Source organism: Astyanax mexicanus, chromosome 6, assembly GCF_023375975.1.
Source record: "Astyanax mexicanus isolate ESR-SI-001 chromosome 6, AstMex3_surface, whole genome shotgun sequence".
NCBI lineage: Eukaryota > Metazoa > Chordata > Actinopteri > Characiformes > Acestrorhamphidae > Astyanax > Astyanax mexicanus.
Genome location: NC_064413.1, coordinates 24880958 through 24899339, shown reverse-complemented (window position 1 = coordinate 24899339; position 18382 = coordinate 24880958). Strand labels below are relative to the sequence as shown.

The 18382-nt window shown below is 36.5% G+C and overlaps 1 protein-coding gene across 1 annotated transcript; it reads right to left on the bottom strand.

Annotated features, from left to right (window-relative positions):
- Nucleotides 1-1868: 1868 nt before the first annotated feature.
- Nucleotides 1869-16804, bottom strand: wdr48a (WD repeat domain 48a). The gene is made up of 19 exons (XM_007233880.4): nucleotides 16717-16804; nucleotides 13119-13259; nucleotides 12417-12495; nucleotides 11068-11150; nucleotides 10788-10917; nucleotides 9082-9170; nucleotides 8813-8914; nucleotides 8184-8408; nucleotides 7663-7737; nucleotides 7139-7241; nucleotides 6433-6530; nucleotides 6249-6356; nucleotides 6002-6098; nucleotides 5199-5291; nucleotides 4975-5080; nucleotides 4385-4472; nucleotides 4177-4253; nucleotides 3756-3945; nucleotides 1869-3021 (listed from the first exon to the last, which is right to left on the bottom strand). Exons 1-19 carry the CDS (start codon nucleotides 16762-16764, stop codon nucleotides 2926-2928), a joined length of 2028 nt encoding a protein of 675 aa, XP_007233942.1. The 5' UTR covers nucleotides 16765-16804; the 3' UTR covers nucleotides 1869-2925.
- Nucleotides 16805-18382: the final 1578 nt, after the last annotated feature.

Here is an 18382-nt window from a genome sequence, read left to right as displayed (position 1 = left end):
TATTTTTGATATCAAACTCTGCCTCTAGGCTGTTTTAGTACAGTCAGGATCTGTGAAGGGGAAGGGCTTCACATTCCTTTTGGGTTTCTCCCACCTTTTAACGGAAGTGGCGTAGTCAGTATATAAGTGCATGGGTAAAAATGGCTAACTAATAGAAGCCACCACTCGTAAGTGGTAACTTTTAAAGTTATTTATGTTAATATATAAATTTGATTCATTTTTAACTAAAACTATTTTAATTAATTTATTATTTTGTAATGTATTTTGTTTATTAATTTTTATACAGGAGTCTCTGTTTAAGGGAATTTTTTGTAAATGTGCTGGGAAGCGAGCGCCGCCTTCTGGAGAAATCGCAACATCGCTCTTTGATTGGCTAGTCGTTATTCACTCTGCACGCTTATTGGACAGTGAGGAAAAGTAGAGAAGACAGTTTTTTCCAGGAAAAATAATTTAAAGATAATTGTTTTTAATTGTATTATTATTATTATTATTATTATTACTACAGATTTTAATAGTTTTTCTTTTTTCCCGCAGGGTCTCATCTCCCACTACTACCCATGCAACTACATGAACTTGATAGTGTAAGTGAATCTAGCTGTACTCTAGTCATTTAATATGAGGGTATCCCTTAATTAAGGTCCGCCCCTTTAAGAAAACCCAGCGCATCTTCTGACAGTTCTATCTGCTTTAGGGCAGAAACACTTTTGTCTTTCTGTATATTTGATCTTCTTTTAACTATGACTGAGGAGGTCAATCTGAACAATTATTCATGTTCCCTAAATTAATTATTAGATCTTTTTATTATTAAAATACACATTTTGGGAAAATCACTAGAATGTTCTTAATGTCCTCACGCTATTAGGATAGCTGCCATTTAGCTATTCTTCATGTTTTTGCCAATTCTATGCATTCTATTTCTGTTACTTCCATTTCTGTTTCTCAAAACATAAAAAAGTAACAGGAGTGATTTTAATAAGTTAAACTTGCAGTCAACCATTTCTTTAAAATAAAGACTTAATTGACAGGAAATCAAAGGAATTAGTGGACTTGCTTTTAAACATGCTTTTTAAATGTCACATAAATTTTGTCTTCGGCTTAGAAACCTTGTAAAAAATTTAAATAAAGCTGTCTTGAGTTTGACCAGTCCATGTTTTAAATATTTAAATATATGTTATTATATTCAGAGTTGAAAAAAAAAATAGGTTTTATTTGGAAGAGTTACAAAAAGCAAATGGCACCCATTTGGTGGAATGGCCAACATACATATAATTTTACCTTTGTACATTAAAAACTGAATGCTTTAGAGATACAGTGACTTTCTCATAAAGATTACAGCAGATATCTATACTCAGTGAGTCTACATTCAAGTGTATGGAGCACAACAAAGGCCTTAGTTAAAAGGGGACAAAATTACATGGGATACATTATTTAATACTCACTTTCAACTGGATGCAGGTGTTTGGTTTTGGCATTTGGTGAAATTCATGATTTTTCTTACCACCAGTGATGCAGTTAAAATGTGGACTTTGACATGCCCATGAAAAGTGTATGTAAATGTAAACATGTGCACAATTACATAAATAAATGAATGTAAGATCAAGCCTTCAATATAAATAAGAACAAAATAGCCTAAGTTAGTAATTAAACATTTCTAGATACTGGAACAAAAGGTTTCAAGACATATTTGTTTAGTCATTTGTTCATTTTATTTATTATCTTGGACTAAAACCAAATATAGAATACATTTCTACAACACTGTGTAAACCTCAGTTATGATCGACACAGTCTGCAAAGCAGAATTTGTTTTGCATAAATAAAAAAAATGAACTGAGTTTTTGCCATCCAGTGATATCCCTTATTTATGTATATGCTTATCTGTTTCTTTTTAATGTCTCTGCAACCGTTACAGTTCTTTCCTGCCCTCTTGTGGGTGGGTTGGCTGTTAGCAGCGACTGCATCATCAGTGAAATACCAATCTCAACTGAGCCTTCACTATTACTAATTACTGAATCCATCCGTTCAACCCGTTTTGTTATATATATCATATTTCACATGAAAAAGCACCTTTTTGAAGAGAACAGAATTGCTTAAAAAAGTAAATAAAACACCCTGATTATCAAGGGAACAACTTAGGTAAAACTGCCTACAAAATAATTACAATCTATGTACAAAATGGTGGCATTAATGAATACAGCACAGCATTAGTGAGAGAGATGCATTACCTTTTGGGGCAAGTTAAGAAGCTTCACCAAAATCTCAGTGCATCTGTCTCCTTCCAAACCGAAGGACATGGAAGTTAGTAAAAGCAGCACTCCTTTACATTCAACAAAACACTTAAATTCTAAACCAGGCAGAGATCTTTAACCATTTGTTTTGATTTACCTTCTTTTCTCCCAACATGCAACAAGAAGGATTAAGCTGTTATTGGTAACAAACACATCTGGAATGTACAAGGGGAGCAAAGAAAAGAGAGGGAAAAAAAAGTGTCTGTCACTCACTTCACAAATGTTTTCTCTCAAACACTGTGTGTACCAAGACTGTGTGACACAAAAAAAGTCAATAAAAACTTTAATTACACATGAAACAAATGGCATATTAAATAATAATATGAAAAATATATATATTCACACCACCCTTCCTATGTCTTGTCAGTTGGCCATTCACAGCAGATGCCCTCATCCACAGTTCTCCTCATTCTACCATCCAAACCCTGGTTGATCCAACGAGCTCCAATTTGAGGAGATTCATGGACTGTGGAGAAGCTGATGGGGTCAGGGGTCACCTGTGGTGCAGGTGTATATTTGTGTGACTCCATAAAACTTTACACACAGAACCACTGGGTGCATGAGTTTTGAGGTTCATGATGGTGTTCGCTATGGGAAACGTGGAAAGACAGACGTGTGTAGGCGATTCATTTGTTCCGCCTCACGTGGATTTCTGCCTGTAGTGAAGTGTTAGGTCACCACCACTCTTCCAAATAAAATGCTTTACTGTTCGCAGGTCCATGTTGGGATCCAGAACCTTACAGACGAGAGAGAAAAAAGAAAAAGGAAAAAAAACACAAATAAGAATTTGATTATATTGTAATATATTGTTACTCAGCATTTTCTTATGCTGAACTGAACTGAACACTCTTACTCCCTATGGTTTGGAATATAACTTAACATGGTACAAATGTATGTATGTAGTCAACTTCATAGGGAACTCTTCACCTTTTGTACGTTTGTGATCAAGAATATTTTATACTGACTGTCAAAACATCCTAAAACAGTTTCAAGTTATACTTGTTAATAGTCAAGAACACCAAGAAAAAGTTAATTATGGAAAACCTCACAATTTTGTATTAACTTGCAAATGCTCAAGGCTGTTATTCCTCAAACCAGATGTGTTACACACGAGAAAACCTGGCACTGGTTGAAATACAAATGTTAGTTCTTGTAACAAATGGCATCTATTTAATAATACACTTCTGTGTTCTACAAAAAGAGCAATTCAGCTCACTGAATTCACAAACTAATCACAGTTTTGAAAATGTTTTTGAAACTGTAATTTGACCTTCGGTTTCAAGTACTTATTCACAGAGACTGGTGCCTAGTTATAACTGCCTAGCATCATTGCAAAGAAGGCCGCTGAGTGAACAGACTTGCCTATAAGAACTTTGACCAAACCAGAAATGGCTCATAACATCTAGACTCAAGATAAAATTCATGATTGTCGGGGGCACCTGAATCTGTGATGGTGATGATTAGCGTTACCTGGTCTTGGCAGAGCAGCTCGATCTTCTCTTCTGCCAGTACAGCCATATCCTCCTCCTCCTTTTGCTCACTGGGTTTCTCTCCAGCTGAGCCGCCAGTCTGGGACTCGCTGTCTAGGTTAATAATTTTCTCATAAACATGTTCCATCACCTTCCTCACCTGGAGCATGTCACTAGCTGAGAGACGGTCCCTTAACACAAACAGAAAAGAGCATAGCAACACACCAGCATTATGACTTGCATGAGGAAAGCTTTACTTTTCAGATTGTCCACAAGATATTAAACACATACGGTACTAGATTTTAAACCTTCTTTTTACTATGTTTGTACACAAGCTTTATGTGTTATTGGTTTGAAAACTTTCATAACTGGTAAAGATAGCTAGAATCAATTATCTAAACTCAGCTTGCACCGTGACCTACTTCTTTAATGTCTTGGCACCAGATGAAGAGTGAGGCTGGAGGTAGAATGGGATCTTGTTGAATTTGGGCATGTTTTTCTGTATACAAGAAAGAAAGCAATAAAGACTCATTCATTTCTAAAAGTATTTTATATTGTACCTATTTTACACACATTCATCTTAAATGGCATTAGGGCTCAGAATTGGCCTGGAGGGCCTTCAGAACTTACATCCACTGTGATGTCTATCACCCACTGAGGTACAGTCTCATTGAGCAGCATAGACTCAGTCTCTCCTCCAGAGTCTCGACACAATAACCTGCACAGAAAACAAATAATTGTTTTATAAGTTATTGTGTAGCTCACTAAACCCTTTTTAAAGAAAGAAGCATATATGCATGTAAAATGATGTATACATATATTATTATTTTTCTATTATTAATTTTCAGAGGGAGATTTAGACAAAAATTGCTACAAATTTAAATGAAGCCCTAGGTGCAGTTTGGGACAAGACAGCATTTTAAATGGAAAATATCAGTTGAAAGGAAAATACAGCCAACATCTTGGCTAAATTATTGTCCAGGATACTGCTCCCTAAAGTACCACATTACCGTAACTACTTAAACTTAAATGATACAATTATTAATTATTAAATCAGGCCATAGTAGTTACATGGTTAATGGATAATCAAAAAACAAAATTTGTTTAACTTATTTACTATATTGTTAATGTCACAGAATTGAGATATTAAATGCTCCACTTTGATACTAAAAAGTGTATGTGATTATTTAAAAATAAAGAAAAGAATAAGAATGACCCACCTGAACAGTGTCCTTCCACCTGCTTCACCAAAGATGACAGGAGTGTGCGGTGGCACTTGAAAATAACCGTTTCCTTTCTGTATCCTGCTCTCATGCTCTCCATTCACTAATGCAACAAAAACACATTTCTAAAACATGATACTCAATCAGGAAACATAATCCAGAAATGCTGCAAGTCAGCAAAACGGTCAGATGAGGCAGCAGCCTCAGCAGTTCTAGCTTACCATGGTTCATTTCCGTTTCTTCATCCATTGGGCTGCTGTGTGTCCTGGGCCAGTACTCCAGCAGTGCTTGAAGCAGCAGTCCACCCAGATTCACTAGCACAGGAACAAATAAACTGAATAAACTGTTATGTTAAGTTCATAAATACTTCAGCTAGACCCATTAAAACAAGTAATACACTGTAACAGTTAGTGTCCTGCTCTGTGAGAGATAAAAAAGCAGAGTAAAACTTAATTTTGTAAAAGCTTTTAGTGGCTTTTGCTTTTCTTCTTAAGAGAGTACAACTTAAAAATAATGCTTTTGCAGTACATGCAGGGTGTGATTTTAAATCCTTTTAAACACCTTTAAATGCTTCTGTTGCAGCTGCCGGTGAATGAGTGGGTGAATGTGGCACATAATGTTGCTGTAGTGTCAAAGGAAAATAAAAAGCTCCAAAACAAAGTTTAAATAAATCAATGAGAAACAAGAAGTGGGACTGGCTGAAAAACATTTCTTTTTACTGCGAGATTAAATGCAGTGTCAGCTGTCTGACATAGGACTGCCCTGATAGCTCCTGTGATGCTGGTGAAGAATAAATATTTTGTTCATGTGCGTCGGTTTAACAACAAAAACGTTTTCATGTAGCATGGCATTTCACAACCTTATAAGGAAAAACAATTATATCCTGCTCCATACATGATATGAATTCTTTCAGTCTTGTTCCAATGAGACTTCCCTGGTGGATGGCTAATGACTGATTACACGTTTACACATGTCTGATTTTTGTTCTTCCCACATTTCTCTACACAGATGTTTCTGTACTCACGCTTTGGGTCTGATCCATCAGGGCTGGTGAACCCAGCATCCTTGGCGGAGACCCAGGCAGCAAAGCAGTCACTCTCATCAAGAGTAATAGTAAGCATCTGAAGAGATTTAGACAAAATAAGAACATTTAAAGCGAAAAGCTCTCCTAAGTCTCTTTTAGTAAATCAATTAAAATATGTTCTTGTTGTTTATGTTGATTTGTGCAATGTATACGTATTACAGGTACTGATGGAAGTAACTTGACCTACCCCAGTTTTTAAATCCACTGAGAACCAGTTAGGCACGTAAACCATCTTAAACCGCTTCTTGGTCTCCTCATCAAACTCTACCTTGCCCAAATCCTCAACTTTACATGCCTGTGGAAAGAGTACTGATGAGTGAATTAGTTACTTGACAACTGGTAGTTAGAGGGAAAAAAAAGGAAGTTCAAACCTTCAGCACATCCCAGTATGCTATGTTGTTGTTAGTGTCTTTAGTAAGTATATGCCTCTTGTCATTCAAAATATGGCACTGAATTATACTGGCTCCACCTAGAAAATACATAAAAGCACAGTGTGCTGCAGTTTAGAAAACACAAGAATGAACAATCAAGAAAAATAACAGTATAGTATAGAAACAAGAACAGGAAAATGAACAAATAGTTAACAAATTAAAAGCTTCACACTGTAATGTAGGACTCAGTGTACAAAATAGGGCTGTACAATATACTGTTGGCTTTTCCTATCACATTAGTGATCAATGTATGAAACAGTCAGTAAGCTACAGAGAAAGATTTGACACAGTACATGAACAATGTCACTCAGAGTTACATCCAAAAAAAATAAGCTGTTAGCTAATTTTTAATTATTTACATTCTGGCCTCACTAAAGCTCTTGTCCCTAAATGCAATCAAATCGTTAGAGAAATACTCCAAAAGCTCTGGATAGTTCAATCCAACAGGAGTGGCAAAATTCTTTCTAATGCTCTTGATTTCATAATAAAAAAAAAAGAATGAGCAGGTGTCCTAATACTCTTTTCCATATAATGCAAGCTAAAACACTATGTGCCTTCTAAATATACCTGGGACCAATATCTATATTAAATCATTTATTACAAAGAGTCATAAATGAACACAGCAGATCTTGTTTAAAATGCTTACCTTTAATGACTTGGTCTGGTTGTGTGCACAGCGGTGTCAGAGGAGTGCTGCAGTCATTGTCGTAATCGCCAGATGTTCGGAAATTGTGGATGCCCTTTAGAGACTGTGGGGTAATGGAACGGAAAGGATTTAGCAGAAAATTGAGACATGAACAATCTTGCACTAATACAATGTGTTTCAGGTTTTTGGCAAGAAAGATTGTTAACTGGATGGCAGAGAATGCAAATACTATGATATGCATGCAAGTGTGCCGCTCGAAGAATTAATTCTGACTCAAAGTGGAACTGCAGAGCATTACTACTGGTACTTAGTGCTGGATAATTAGACAGACTAGTGCCAATTAAGGTTGGTCAATCAGTACATTAAGGAAACAGTGCTAACATTCAAATCAGTAGGATGTCATGAGTAAAAGAAAAGGCAAAAGAATCATTAAAGTTTAGCTGGTTAAAACTATGATAAGTCAGGGAACAGCTGGAGCAGGTGGCTGCTCCGCTCACGTCACTGTGGAAAGCAGCTGTGCTCACCCATTTGTTAACGGTGGACTTTGTAGTGGAGACCCAGATGGCTGACGGTGGGTCCGCTGACCTGTCCAGCTCCATCTGTCCAAGGCCAAACATACATTCAGCAATTTTACTTTCTTTCCTCCCAGGTAGGGTTCTTCAAACTCCTCTCTAATCAGTTTTCTCACCACAGATGTTTTCTACTGCTTCACTAACTGGCTTTAACCTTCATTATGATCTTTAACTTAAAGTTAAGGAGCTCTCTTAAAATCTGGATGAGTGCATACTGCAACACCAGAAAACAATACAGATTTGTGATGATTCTTTAGGTAAGTCATTCTAAACATACAACAATGGTGAATAAAACTGTCTGTACTAGGGTCAACATATTAAAAACTTTACATTTTCTAAGGAAAACAAGAATAAGAAAAAAGCCAGACAGATTCTTTAACAACTTGGGTAACTAACTATTGATATTTAAGTAGCATAATACAATATATATTAAAGAGAAGAAACGTACAATTTTAAACTCTCTAATCACTCACCTTGAGAACGGGGGCCTTCTCTTCACAAATTAAAACACGTATGTCTGGATTGCGCAGATCTGTGCAGTAAATTTTACGGTCCCGGCCTCCAGAATAGACGTGTGTAAAAGCTTCGTTAACCTGAAGAGCCCACACACCTTCATCATGGACACGATACGTGGCTATGCACCTCTGCTGCCCAAGCGACCACAGCCGAATAGTCCCATCTGAACTGCCTGAAAGACACTACATGAAAGAAACTCTTATTATAAAAATAGCACTTTAATTAGATCAGTCACAATAACTATTTGCTCCTATTTCAGAAATAATGTATTATCATGATAGACCTAACCATGCTGCCACTATGTCTTTACATATGAAGGACGAGATCTGCCCAATGGAACACTTAAATACAAAAATACAGAAAATTGAAGTTATTTACTTCTTTGGCATTTTGACAGATCTGATCACACATACTTAAACAGTTTAAAAAATAATAATCTTAATAAAATACATGAACCTTGAAAATGTAGTCTTGGCATACTGATCCTTGCAGCTGTTCAACATATTCTGCACCACATCAAATTTCTCAGCATTGTATTCCCAGATCTACACGCATTCTAATTTAATAATAACCATTGATGTCTCACCTGGGTACCGTCTCTGTGGAGCAGCAAGGATTTGACATTGTCTGTGTGTCCTTTCAGCTTCATAAGCTTGGCACAAGTACGTGGGTCCCACACCCTTAAAACCTGATACATAAATATAGAATGTATAAACATAAAAAAAAGGAAAAACACTTACACAAACATACAGTATCCTCTCAACCTGTTACTATAAAGGCTAGCAGTATAAAAAATAAAGAAGGTTAAAAAAATTTAATAATAATAATAATAATAAAGTAAAAAAGGTGACAAACCTTTTCAGTGGATCCTGAGACTATTACTGTCCCCATCTGATTCATAGCAAGACTGTAGATTGAATCTTTGTTCCCACTGAGAGAGGATGCTGTAGAAGAACAGGTAGAATCAGTTACAGCTTTAGGCATCAATGACAAAATATATTTAAATTAGATTATTTGATATTTATGTCACCATTTTTACTAACATTACCACTGCTTTTTGATAATTTTGCTTTATTTCCCAATTAGGTTTATACATGCTTCAATCTCCATCTCAATACAAATAACATATTTCATATAACAGTCGATACTGTATGAACAATTAACATGCATTACTTTGAGCTTTTACAAAATAAAAATTAGCATAGTGGTTTTAAAAACTGTTTACATCACAAAACAAAGCAACACCTAGCAACCACCTAGCAAAACTATATCATAGCAACACATCAGCAACCACTCAGTGGGCCCTTAGCAACACTTTAGCAACTACTTCATAAAACTTTGCCAACTAGTTTTCATAGCAAGTGCTTAGAAACACCTAAGCAAAAAAAAACAACAAAAAAAAATAATAGCAGAGTAGCCAGCAAGCCACAGAACCTCAGCAACCAACAACAGCAATCAGCAACAGCAACCATTTGTAAGCACCAACACTTTTACTATAGCAACACTTCAGCAACACCTTAGCAACCAAAATCCTTTACCATAACAACACTTTAGCTATCATCCAGCAGCAAAAAAACTAAATCACAGCCAAATTGCTGAGCAGCATCTTCACAAAACACACTGTCTAAACTTAGAACCAGGTGCACCACATTAGCCGGAAATGATTAGAACATGGTTAGGGATTTTAAATCTTAGATATTTAGTTTTTTTGGTTTGCTCTTGGTTGTGTAAGTGAAAATATCCAAATAGCAAAAAAATTTGAAAAAGTCTGATCTACGTCTCAAATAAATAAATAGCAGGTGAAAACAACATGGAAAGTTCAGCCCAAGAACAGTCTGCAAGATGTGTAAAACAGTTAGGAATCTCTAAATGTCTAACGAACTGTCATTACAATACCAGCAAGTAGCTCTTGGCACAACTGATGTACAGCATACAGGCTGCGTAGCATCAAGTGCAAAACAACAAGACTGAGAAACAGCTTAATTCCAAAAGCTGTAAGACTCTTAAACCTCACCTAGCCAACACACTGCACTGACAATTTACAAGGACAATTACATATTTAAACAACACTGTCACTTTACTTGCACCGAGACACTTTATCACTTTTTATGTTACTGATATCTATTCAATCACATTAATCATCCATGCTGCTATAGCAAATTGCACTACGGACTTCACGTTGCTGCTACTTCCCTACTTCTTTATATTTTGTGTATTCATCTTATCTATTGTATTATTATTTTATTCTTTTATATTCTATTTTATTTTGTCTTATATTTATTTATTTTAACAATTGCTGTGTAAACTGGACCGTGGGAACACAATTTTGTTCCACCTCAGGTACCACAAAATCTCCTTAAATCCTTGAATCTATCATCAGAAAGAAAATAAATTGGAAGTGTGCAAGCAGGACAAAAAGAATCTGTCTTCATATGTTCACATGACTGGATGTTATAGGAACGAATGGACAAAGCAACTGTTTACTTTGTGTATTCTCTCGAAGTTAATATGTGCACCTATTTACACTGATATAAAAACACAAGCAGTCAGAAAATACTTACTAGTGACTGTATTATTGGAGGCAGTCAGTGCAGTCAGCGTGTTCACATCCCACAAGAAGATCTGTCTGTCCAGACCTGCGGAGGCTACCAGCTCTTTGTCTTTAGCATATGCTAAGGCTTTAACGTAATCCTACAAAAAAGAAAGTCACCACAAAAGGACACTTTTAAATGTATGTTTTCCCCACATGCATGAGAACAAGATCATCATTTATATTACAAATTTGATGATCTCAGTTTTATTTCATAAAGATCCAGTGTGAAATATTCTCCCTGTAATTACCTTGTGTGTTCGCAATGTCGACATACAAAATCCCTTATGTGCATTCCAGACTTTCACTGTGGTGTCTGAAGAAGCAGATATCACTGTGGAATAAGCAGACAGACAGCAGAGATTATGATGAATTCTGTAGTGTAATCTTCACTATGTCTAAGGTAGACTCTCTTTTTTCCCGGATTCTTTAGTTCATTTGCAGGACTGCAAATAAGTGACAGCATCAAGAAAATGTATAAACATTGTATCATAAAAAAGAGAATAAATAAGTAAAAAATATTTTCTGAAACACTTTAAATCACATGATTTTAACAATGTGTCATATACCATTACTGTAAACGGAAGAATATTACCTATAAAAAAAAGGTAAACATGGATACATTTCGTCTAGAGATCAAAAATAACTTTATACATCTAACATACTCTTCATGACATTGACATACTAAATAAAACTAAGAGCGCAAGGTGTTCACTACCTTATAATTTATGTTCATAATTTTCACATAGGGAATATGGCACAGAGTAATCTCTCAAAAACTAGTATTTGGTATTTTAAAGAAACACTCTTATTTCAGCCTGTAATTTCTGAATTTCACATGATAAACACCAGTGCAACTTGACATTAAAGGTCAACACTAAGTAAATATTTTTTTGGTTTGTTTGCCTTTTATGTTAGTTTTTTATGATGGGTCTAAGAGCTAGCTCAGTATTTGTGACATGTACAATTGGGAGACTAATTACTTATATAATATTACTGGTAATCATTACAGGGGTTGGACAATGAAACTGAAACACCTGGTTTTAGACCACAACAATTTATTGTCCTGACGGACAGTTCTGGTGGAAACAGGAGAGTTGAGTTGCACATTGAATTCTGCCGTGATTTGGGCAGCTGTGGTTTTATGCTTTTTTTGGATACAACCCGAATATCCCTTTCAGACAGCTTCCTCTTGCGTGCATAGTCTTGGTCACAGATGCGCCAGCAAGACGTGCACCAACAATTCTCTGGTATGTCACCCATAATGTTGTGTGCATTGCAATATTTTGAGCAAAACTGTGCTCTTACCCTGCTAACTGAACCTTCACACTCTGCTCTTCCTGGTGCAATGTGCAGTTAATGAAGATTGGCCACCAGGATGCTCCAATATAGCCATGAAACCTCCCACTCTAAAATCACAGCTGTTTCAGTTTCATTGTCCAACCCCTGTATTTTTCCCACTGCAGCATAGTGGCATTTTAGAGCTCACACTTCTTATAAGTTCAGAGCATTTTGAAGAATAGACTTTTAAAATGAACCAGTAAACCAACCAAGCTGTTAAATGGCAGCAACCATGTCTACTCAGACTTTTTGTACTCACATGTCTTTCCATTGCAGCAGAGGACAATGTCATTGACCCAATCTGTGTGATGTTCCATTGATGCTATGTATGGGTCCTGCTGCAGAACACAGTTGCACACAAGATTCATGATTCTACACATTGTATTACATATTTGTGGCTAAAACAGCATTACAGTTTAAAATGTTCATGGTATCATAACCTATAGCAGTATGCAATATGAACATCACCACTCACAATCTACCATGTTGCTGCTGTCTTTGACCATTAACACTAGTCCTTCACATAGGTAATAAACTATTATTTGCAATCATATTATGCTGCCACATGTAACTGCTATCAGTAACAATCAGTCATTATTTAGTTTTTCATTTAGTATTTAGTACATCTGTTTCTCAGCATACTTTGTTAGCCTGCTTTCACCCTGTTTTTCAGTACTCAGAACTCTACAGGTCCATCACAGAGCAGCTATTTTTTTGATTGGTCGGTCATTCTCAGCACTGTAATGAAACTGACAGAGTGGTGGTGTGTTAATGCGTGTTGTGCTGGTATGAGACACAGCAGTGTTTCTGGAGTTTTTAAACATTGTGTCGACTCACTGTCTACTTTAATAGACAAACCACGGTTCACATGTCTAGCATCAGTTGTCTCCTTTTGTGGTGTAGAAATAGCAGAGTTGCAGAATGCCAGACAGACTATATTAAGAGAGAGATAGACTGATACCTTGTGCTGGTTGACACTCCATATCCTAATGATGGAGTCTCGACCCGCTGTGAAGAGCCGGTTAAGGGCAGGGTCCAGTTGCAGCGCATTGACTCCATTGCGGTTGTACTTCTCCACTTCATCTCTGATCACATAAGAAACCTGAATAAAAATATTAAGATAATTTGCTCATTACCCCAAGATTGCACATTGAAGGAAAGGGGACTTTAAAACATGCAAGCTTGCTGTGCATGTATTTGCTTGGCTATTATTAATATTTACATCATAAAATTACAGATCATACAATCAACGGGCAATCAAGTTTAATGCACTAATAAACACTAAAAAATAAATACTGACAATTGGCTACTGATCTATTTGGTAATGCTAAAAAAAAATTGCTGTGCTATTGCGCATTATTGTTCCTCATGTTGTTGCAACCAGACCTTTGGCAGTAGAGATCAGCAGAGGACCCCTTAACCAGTTTATACAGTAAGTGTAATGTTTCCACAGTACAAGTGCAGCTCTGTTTGCTTTTTTCCCCACTCAGATGAACCAAAACAAACACAATTCACTTTAACCCTTGAGCTGATCCAAAAGTCAGCATGCACCAGGGACAGTTAAAAGAATATATATATATATATATATATTTTTTTTAAACTGCTGGCTAAGATAGAGTACAAATACTAGCCCAGCATGTCTAATTACTCCTAGAATTAGCTGGGTGGCATCGAACTAGGGATGCGCTGATGTGGGAATTTTAGACGGATGTTCATGTCACACGTTTTTATTAGCTAAGGGTGTACCATATCAAATTGGATGCAATATTAACGCCAAAAATATTCTAACACAATTTACTAAACAAAATCTCCATATCATGATATTGAGATATTTATGAAGGCAGTCTCTTTTGTATTTGTGTTTCTATTTACTGCATTTACTTTTAATTGTCTGTTTGCTGTTTATATGCACTATATATGCTACATTTTGGTTTTGTGGTAGATTTTTTGTTGTTTCCTGTAGAATGAAAGGTGTCCTCTGTTTTCTGTGTTTTTTTGTCCGCTCTTTTCAAACATCTTACACTTCACAAACAGAGAATTTATAACAGTTACTGTTAGCTAAGCTCTTAGGCCCCAGTCCAATGTATGAACATGCGAAAGTTGGTGTACTGAGCACAAAAAGTGGATCCTGAAGCAAAGAAAAAGACAGTAGCTTTATATTGTCTGATGAGTCAACCTGCTTTTTACAGAAGGTGCACCCTGTGATATCCTACTGCTCTCTCCCTAATACGCTCATGTTCAAAGAAAATAATGAACGCACACATATGGCTAAACAAGCTACAGGAAGCTAGAGGAACACTACGAAGACGTGAGGTATAACAGTATTTATTTCAGATATACAGAAACACTTCTTACCCAAAACATAGTGTAGCTTGCCTACAGATTTCTTTTGTTTTTGCTTTTTTGTCACACTGGTATTTTTCCGATTATCAAACAAACTTTAATATCAGACAAAAATAGACAAAAAAATTACTTTTCAAAAAACTATCCAATCCAATCTGGCCTGTGCAAATTTGCCCCTGGTTGTGCCACCCTTGGTGGTTAACAGCAGAATTCCATAGGAGCCCCAGACCATCACACTACCACCACCACGTTTTATGTTCAGTATGATGCTCTTTTTATGATATTATGCATTGTCAACCCCCTTTTGGAATAATTTTGGTCGGCCGGCCACTCCTACTACTCCTACTTGGCCACTGTTCTGTGTTTTCTCCAACTGTGAATAACAGCTTTTGACTGTGGTTCACTGGAGTGCCAAATCCTTAGAAATGACTTTGTAACATTTTCCAGACTGACAGCTGTCAATGACTGCTTATTTTCTTATAATATGTTGTTGAGTAATGTAATGTGTTGTGGAGATCTTTTAGCTGCTTCATGTTGTCAGGCAGGTTCTATTTAGGTGGTTTCTTGACTCTACAGGTCTGGCAGTAACCAGGTCTGGTTGTCGTTAGTGAAATTGAACTCAGCTTTCCAAAAAGTGTGCTCAATAACAATTCATTTTAAAGTGGGCAAACAGGACTAGAATGGTTGGGAGAATTTTTGTCCCTTAATAAATGAAATAATTTGCAAAGTGCTTTTTATATTTACTCAGGTTAAATTTGTCTGATGCTAAATATTGTTTGATAATCTGCAGAACGTAAGTATGACAAAAATGCAAAAATAAAATAAATCTGTAAAGGGGCACTTTTTCATGCCACTGTAAATAGTTAATGTTGGACTGTCTGACGGAGAGTGACTTTCGTTTCTTAGGCCATCAGATTGCTAAATGATCATTGACATTGACACTGGACTTATTTCTTGCTTTTGGTATTTTTTTTGTGAGGATAAATAAAATGTATTAAATTCAATTCAATTTTGCACAGACTGTCCTGTAATGCACTCATGATGTTTAGTGAATGTCACCAGGGGACTTCATAAATTAAAATGAACAGAGAGTGCTGTAATGAACTTTACACAGATTTTAAACAGTCTCTGGCACATACCTCACCATGTGCTCTTTTAGGTTAAAGGAGAACTCCAGTGTGAAATGTACTTGGGGTGTAGTGAAACATGATAACGAGTACAAACTTTTGTAGAATAGCCCACCTCTGTTCGCCCCCAGCATTATGAAATACAGCACTTTTAGCCGATGCTTCCAACAGGCTTACAGTGCTAGCAATAGGGGCATGTGCAAAGAAATCACATTTTTCACGCCAATAACAAGCTCAATGTGGAAATGGAATTAATTTTGCAACGTGTTCCCCTATACGTCCTATTCCTGCTCCTCTATCTCAAGGTACTGTGTGTATATAAAGTCTTTTTTAATAAACAATCTGTGCACTTTTGAGGTTCTCAGTGCCTTGTTTTAAATGTCAGGGCCCTAGAAATTCTACCATTGAGTTCTTCTTTAAGGCCTTTCATTTAGCAAGCTAACCACATGACTTAAGATAGCTAGTTAGCCACAAATACAGCACAGGCACAGTAGACAGTGGTGTATTGATTCAGTGATCCTCTCTTTTTTCTTTCATTAAAGTCACGAGGAAGGAGGTCCGTTCAGACACTCAACAGCACAGATAGCTAAAGCTTCAATAACCTTCAGTTACTGAAAAAAACAGGAAAAGCTACTCAGAGTTAGAAACATTTAGCTAAGCTGGTACAGAGAGATATGGAAGCTTTAGGTTATGAAGTCAGTGAAGAGTCAGAGATTAAGCGGGTGGGTGGGGGCGTGGAGAGAGAGAGCAGCTCAACACTGCGATACACAAATATCTCCCACTGCGACAACAGTGCCAGCTACCCATATACCCATCAGTCAGTCAGTCATTCCCGTGTCGTGTGCTGTACTAGAGAGAGAGGAACCGGAGAGGCGGTAGTTGTAAATGCTACAGCCCGTTAGCTCAGCTCGGCTAGCCCGCAGCCCGTGCAGCGGCTCAGCCCCGCTCTCTCTGTTCACTCTCTCTCCCGCAGCCGCTCTACTGTAACACGAGAGACGCGCACCGTAACCCCCGCCAGAAGCCGGTAAAGCCCCCCCGCCGCGGCCTGGGTGTCAGAGCCGGAGTGAAGCAGTGAGAGAGTAAATCTACCTGCACTTTCCTCCGCCCCGCTGCGTTCTGCCTGTGATGGGTCGCCATCTTACATGTTGACAGCGTGACGTCACATCCGTGCAGCGGAAAAAGAGCGGGCGCGAGACACGGACCGGGAGGCGGAGCGATTAACTTATCACCAGTTTACTTTATATATCTATTAATAAACATCTCTGGAAAAAATAAGAGACCACTTTAAAACGATGAGTTTAAAATGATTGATTTTATCAAATTAAAACCTCTGGAATATAATCAACAATCAAACCATCAAACCAAGCTGAACTGCTTGAATTTTTGCACCGGGAGTGGCATAATAAAGTTATCCAAAAGCAGTGTGTAAGACTGGTGGAGGAGAACATGCCAAGATGCATGAAAACTGTGATTAAGAACCAGGGTTATTCCACAAAATATTGATTTCTGAACTCTTAAAACTTTATGAATATGAATGTGTTTTCTTTGCATTATTTGAGGTCTGAAAGCTCTGCATCTTTTTGTTGTTTCAGCCATTTCTCATTTTCTGCAAAGAAATGCTCTAAATGACAATATTTCTATTTGGAATTTGGGAGAAATGTTGTCCATATTAGAATAAAACCACAATGTTCATTTTACTTAAACATATACATATAAATAGCAAAATCAGAGAAACTAATTCAGAAACTAAAGTGGTCTCTTAATTTTTTTCCAGAGCTGTATATACTATATATAAATTTAACTGTGTCCCATTTATTTACCCCACTTGAGAGTCAATTAATTTATCATAGTTCACCTTATATAACTGATATATTTTCGAAATATTTGCCCTGCTTGAGTCAGACTCAGGGGAAAAACAAACACACAAAACTATTTATTTATTTGCACAAGAAGGTATAATAAAAACAAGTATCTTAACAAAGCTAAACCAAAAATAGAAAATTATTATTAAATTAATTTAGTATTTGAATTTAATACAGTGCATTTGTTACACATTTTTATCAAAAATTCTTACACTATACATTGTACAATGATTTGTTTTACTGTAAACTTTTGTTGCCCTAGAGCTTAGACAATACACTCTATGACTCTTTCATATACATACATGTGCATCTGCTTTGTTTCCCTCTGTAGAAATGCCAGAAGTAGAATTTAGAGCAGTAAAATTACCACAGGATCATAAAATTATTCAGCCTGAAGCAATTTCATCAACTTGTCTCAAAAACAATATTATACATTATTTGTTTATTTAATTTGTTTTCTACTTTGTAGATTAAAATTAAAGATTTAATTAAAAGTAAACAACATAAACCCTATTTTTTCTCTATGTGGAATTGCTTAATCCGGCATTTCTATTTTGGAAACCAGAATTCTTATTTTAGCTTTTGGGTCATCTTACCCTGCTCACAATCTAGTTTACGAGCTACTCCCTTAACCAAGGTTAGTGCTCTTTGTTGTTTTTGATAAATCCATGATTATTATGATACATGCCTGAAATAACATGAAGATTGTGTTAACAATTGTTAACAAAATAGCTTACCAAGCTAAATCATGTTTAGATGCTAGCTAGTTACGTTAAAATTAACTAATGGCTAGTTAGTATAGTTGGCTAGGTTACATCAGCAATTTACCATTGAATTACAGAACTTCTGGGTTTCTTAATTATTAACCACTTATTTCCAACATGTTTAAAGAA

What these genes read in the sequence shown, in the direction of transcription:
- wdr48a (XM_007233880.4), bottom strand. Translation starts at nt 16,764, where the DNA reads ATGGCGACCCATCACAGGCAGAACGCAGCGGGGCGGAGGAAAGTGCAG. An exon ending in CTCCAATAATACAGTCACTA is followed by an intron (nt 9,171 to 10,787) that starts GTAAGTATTTTC and finishes GTTCTTCTACAG; the next exon opens with CATCCTCTCTCAGTGGGAAC. An exon ending in AGCTGCTCTGCCAAGACCAG is followed by an intron (nt 3,022 to 3,755) that starts GTAACGCTAATC and finishes CTCGTCTGTAAG; the next exon opens with GTTCTGGATCCCAACATGGA.